This window comes from Octodon degus, unplaced genomic scaffold (assembly GCF_000260255.1).
Source record: "Octodon degus isolate 3935 unplaced genomic scaffold, OctDeg1.0 scaffold00126, whole genome shotgun sequence".
NCBI lineage: Eukaryota > Metazoa > Chordata > Mammalia > Rodentia > Octodontidae > Octodon > Octodon degus.
In genome coordinates this window covers 1301499-1306419 of record NW_004524702.1, presented here as the reverse complement: position 1 = coordinate 1306419, position 4921 = coordinate 1301499, and the positions used below count along the sequence as shown (strand labels likewise).

General features: G+C 51.1%; 1 protein-coding gene across 9 annotated transcripts in view; it reads left to right on the top strand.

Moving 5' to 3' along the window:
• Ulk4 (unc-51 like kinase 4) overlaps window positions 1-4921 on the top strand; it is a 380871-nt gene that overhangs the window by 128485 nt on the left and 247465 nt on the right. For all 9 annotated transcript variants that reach the window (XM_023700793.1, XM_023700796.1, XM_023700795.1 and 6 more), the window contains 3 exons: window positions 992-1128; window positions 3026-3147; window positions 3745-3801. In XM_023700793.1, the coding sequence (XP_023556561.1) occupies window positions 992-1128; window positions 3026-3147; window positions 3745-3801 (316 nt within the window). The remainder of the gene's footprint in view (window positions 1-991; window positions 1129-3025; window positions 3148-3744; window positions 3802-4921) is intronic.

Sequence of the window (4921 nt, the reverse complement as noted above, 5' to 3'; positions counted from 1 at the left end):
GGAGGCCTGGAGCCCGCAGCACTGTCTCATGCAGGAAGTCTGGTTGGTGCATCACTAGAAGGGTCTCTGCTAAGTACGCTGGACACATTTCCACTGAACTTAGTACTCTGCAACCAGTGTCGCACGTGAGAGTGTCCCAAAAGGCGAGTGCATGTGTGGACCCCTGCCGTGCGGAGTTTCTGCAGGAGTGTGAGGATGTGTTTGCACAGTGTACAGAACCATCTTTCTCTTGTGTAGCATGGCTAGGATGCGCTCACAATGAGGATGGGCATGGCAAGCAGGGGGCCTTCTGCGTGGTGACATCAGTGAGTACCTGGTCCTTAGAGATGTGGAAGGAATGAGAATGTGGGCAAGGGGCTGGAGGGTCCAGCACGGGGAAAGCATGTGGAGGAGCTAGAGCTCCCGGCAGCACCCAGACATCAAAGGTGCCATGCAGTACGCCCCCTTGTTCTGCAGTGGAAGCACTGGGTTCAGGGGTACAGTTTGATGTGGTTGTTGAAAAGCCAGGTGTCACAAAATCTAGAGGTTTTGGGGGTATGTGCCTTCTGAACTCAAACCTGTTTTTGCTGAAAGAGCTGAACTCAGGCGGCACATTGCCTGGGACATGAGTGAGGTGGATGGTGATGCCCAGCAGTGGTGGGGGCAGTGTGTGGCTGCACCCACAGTCTTTGAAAGCCAGAGCCTGCTGGGCAGTGATGTCGCCGCCTTTCATTTTTCACCTGGGGAGTGTTGCTTCCGTCCCTCGCTGAGTGCAGGGGAAGCAGTGCATGGTTCTGTGGTACCCTGGCAGACAGAGGCAAAGCCAGCTTATGTTTTTCTGGCACATGTGTCTTGAGCTAAGGCAGAAACAGACTGTGCCCGGCCAGCTGCTGAGACTCCCAGTGCCAGTGCGATGGGCACAGTGCCCTGTGCACATGCTGGCGCTGGCAGCCTTTCTGGAGGAGCGCTGTGCATTGCCGTGAGAGGTGACCTCTGTGCTTCCTGTGTGTAGGTTGGTAATGTACATCGAGCGAGACAGCAGGAAGACCACTCCGGGCAGGGAGCAGCAGAGCCCTGGTGGCGAGTACCTGTCCAGATGCCTGCAGCTGCTCATCCGGCACCTCGCCCAGGAGCTGCCGCGGATCCTGGGTAAACTGATCGTCCGTCCGTCCGTTGCCATTCCTACAGGGGAACGGGTGTGGGAACCTCGCCTTGCGAGTGTGGCCCCCGGCTTAAGTTGTCCTCCTCTGTTTGTCATTATTTTGCATCAGTGACCTTGAGACCTAGCAGGCTCACGGTGACAGTGAGGTGTCAGCAGGAGGAGCCGCCATTTCCACATATAAACAAAATGAAAGCATTGTAATTGCTTGCAGCTGCACCCGTGCAGTTGCTTCTGGTAATTTTTCTCAGGTTTTCTCTCCGCTTAAATCTGAAGAAAATAACCTTCCCTTGAGTGTAGAGCCGCAAATCAGTTTATTAGAAGAACTTTAAAATATGTAACCTTTACATTTAAAATTTGAAGTGTTTAAAAATTTAAAGAATTTTTATAGTATTGGTCAGTGTTCAAATTTAAATTTAAAAAAATTTTTTGGTTTGAAAATTATCTTTAGTTCAAGTAAAGGCTTTTTTTTTCCCTAAAGGGTAATAAATTGGAAAAAAAAAAAAAAAAAGCAAGAATAGGAAAAAAAAGTGTCATAGGTCTGTCCTGTTATAATTCTGTATAAGGTTAGATTTCTAAATTTCTTTGTAAAAATATGTTAATGCTTATTTCTACTTTTATAAAATTATTTTTCCTTCATATTCTGTAAGGACTTAAAGTTCAACATATCAATATTTGATGGAAAAGTTATCTTTAAGGTAGTATCTAATGATTTGCAAAGGATGGTTACTCCGACAACAGATGTCTTATTTTGTGATTTGCAGAGATTAAAATGTAAAGGAGTCCCTTTTCATGCTTTTCTGGGAGAGGCAGCTATAAGCAGAAGCATCAGAAGTGTTAAGTGGTGAAAGCCCTTCACACCCTAGGACAGTACTGTTAGACTTTTGCTGCCAGCGAGTGAACCTAGAGCACCCCAGATTCATTCTGGCTGCCAGCTTTTGTTTGCACCCAGCCTGAAGATTATTGTCTTGTCAGTGGGTAGCTGAGATTCTTGTTTTTTTGGTTTGTGGTACTGGAGCTTGAACTCAGGACCTTGCACTTGCCAGGGAGATGCTCATGCTGCTGAGCTATCTCCCCAGCCCTGAGATTCTTATTACCAGACTCCACAGTTTAGGGCACAAAGATAAGATTCTAATGTCCGGGGCTGGGGAGATAGCTCAGCAGCATATGTGCATACCTGAAAAGCATAAGGTCCTGAGTTCACACCCGGCTACCATAACTAAAAGTGAGGTGAGTGAGTGAGAGAGCTCAGCGGTCTAAAGCGCCTGCTTAGCCAAGCATAGGCAAAGCAACAGGGACCGCAGTTCGATCCCGGCACCACATTCCTTGCCAGCCCCGTCTCCCAGGTTGGGCTGAGTGGGCCCCCGCACACACACACACACACACACACACACACACACACACACACACACACAAATTACAATGTCCACAAATCAAGTTCTGTTTATTATTGGATTTATTGTCCAATGGAAAGGTTTGGGAATTGAGCTCTTTCCACCTCTGTACTCTTTTATTTTTTAAAAAGCTCTGGTCTGTAATTTGTTCATTTATATAGTAACTTTAAAATGATTATTCCTATTTACCAAAGTAATGTGGTCAGACTTAAACTTCTGAAAATACGTAAGAAAATTCTAAAAGCACTACCTTAAATTTTCATAGACTCTATCTCTAATCCCTAGAGCTGAGGCTAAGTGACGGTGTGCGTGCCGAGCACCCCACTCTGCCCCAGAGGTCACGTGGGTCTAATGTCAGCATTGCGGGCGAGAAGCAGCAGGCGGCTCGCGCTCTCCGGAGCGGGGTTACCCTGGAATCCGCACCCCTGATCCCGGCCTGGCTGCGGCCCCTTTGGGTCCACGACCTTCAGCCTCTCTGGGCTGTGCTTTGCAGGTGACATTCTCAACGCCTTGGCCAGCGTCTCGGGTCGCAAGCACCCATCCACCGTCCAAGGGAAACAGCTCAAGATGTGCCTGCCCCTGATGCCCGTGGTGCTGCACCTGCTTACGTCTCAGGTACGGCGGCTTCTGTGAAGGAGGGGCGTGACAGCGTGTGCATGAATTGGAAGCTTCCCGTGGTAGTGGACACGTGGGCGCGAATCCCCTCCACGACCCTCCTCAACTTCAGGCCCCCTCGTCCCGCTTCCTGGAGCTGTTCTGCAACCCTTTCTCACTATTGCCTTTGAAAAGTGTGATACAGAGTATGGTGCTCGCGGCCGCCCAGCGCCATCCCAAGAAAGGCCGCTCCTACGAACGAGGGGCCGTGTCCTCGTCCACCGTAGGCGCAGGAGCTGGCACCGTGGGACCTCTGGCTCTTCGCGAAGTCAGATGACCACGAGGGGAAATGTTTTGGGCCAGTTTAGAACATGGAGGCCGCCCGGACAGGACACCTGAAGACCTTCCCCCGGCTCCAGAGCTGCTGCAGGAAGCAGCCGGCGGCCTGGGACGAGCGTGTGCCAAGCGGGGCGGGATTTCCACACCCCGTGCAAATGTGGCTCCCTGTTTGGTAACCTCTAGCTGAGAAATGTCAACTGAGGCAAAACAGTTTTGCTTCCTGGGTCACAGTTGGTTTTGGCTTTCAGAAGTTAATCTGTGGAAACTTGCCACACACAGGTTGTTCGGCCGCAAGTTGTGACGGAGGAGTTTCTCTTCAGTTATGGAACCATTCTTGTGAGTAACTCCTCAAGCGTGTGTGTTCCTACTACAGTTGTGGCTGCCTCTCTACTGTGTGTGGGACTTGCTGTGGACATTAGGCACTTAACAATTCTGCTGGCGTGTGTGTCTGCAGAAGCGACCTTTTTGCATTTTTATCTGTTGACTGTAATAGAAGTTGACATTTGGAGAGAAAATATATTCTGTGCTGGGAGTGTGTTTTGTTTCAAGACAGCCCCAAGTGCTGTAAATAAGTCCACAGAGACACTCAGAGATCTGGGCATTAAACATCCTAAAAAAATGTAGAATGTAATGTCGAGATGGAACGCAGAGGGTTCCAGTCGTGCTTGCTGTGGCTGCGCGAGGGGCTGCTGTCCTCAGTCCCCGCCAAGCGCCCGGCTTTGTACTGCCGCCCTGGGGTGCTGGGTGCCCTCACCCTGACGTGGCATTCTTGTGCTCGCCGTGCCTGCCCCTGGGTGCCCACCGCCTTGGGAGACCCTGCACTCCCTGGGGAGCTTTCCAGCCCGGACCACCCCTTGCCTGTGCCCCGCAGCAGAGCCCCAGCCTCAGCACCACGCCTGCTGCCTGGGCCGATTCCTCGTGCGGCCAGCTCCTCTCTGACACCTGCCCTGCCATGCTGTCCTCTGTCCTCAGTCACCATCCTCCCCCTCCCCCTCCCTCCCTCTTCCCTTCCTCCTTCCCTCCTTTCTGTTGCACTGAGAATGAAGGAAGAAGTATGTGTGTTCAGAGTGTTAGAATCAGTAAACCAACGACACGTTCAGCAGGGGTGTTCCTAAGGAAGCCGTGCTGTCACCCTCGGTGACGTCATTAACGCTGAAGCTGAGCCCACGTGCCTGGCTTTGCACATTGCCCTGCTCTCCCAGAATCGCTGCACAGAGGCTGGAGGGTGAACGCCTGCTCCATGTCGCCTCCTGCAGGAGTTCAGGACCCACGCAGGAGACAGCCCTCCCTGAGCTGTCTTTAGGGTCAGTGCGTCTGTGTGCAGCAGCAGTCCCATCTCATGTTGGAACATGGGTGGAGCCTTTTCAGCCAAATTACAGAAAGCTTCCAACGTGCCCTTTTTTCGGTTAACTTCATTTCACAGTCTGTTTTTTTATGTTTATTCATAGGCTGAAAA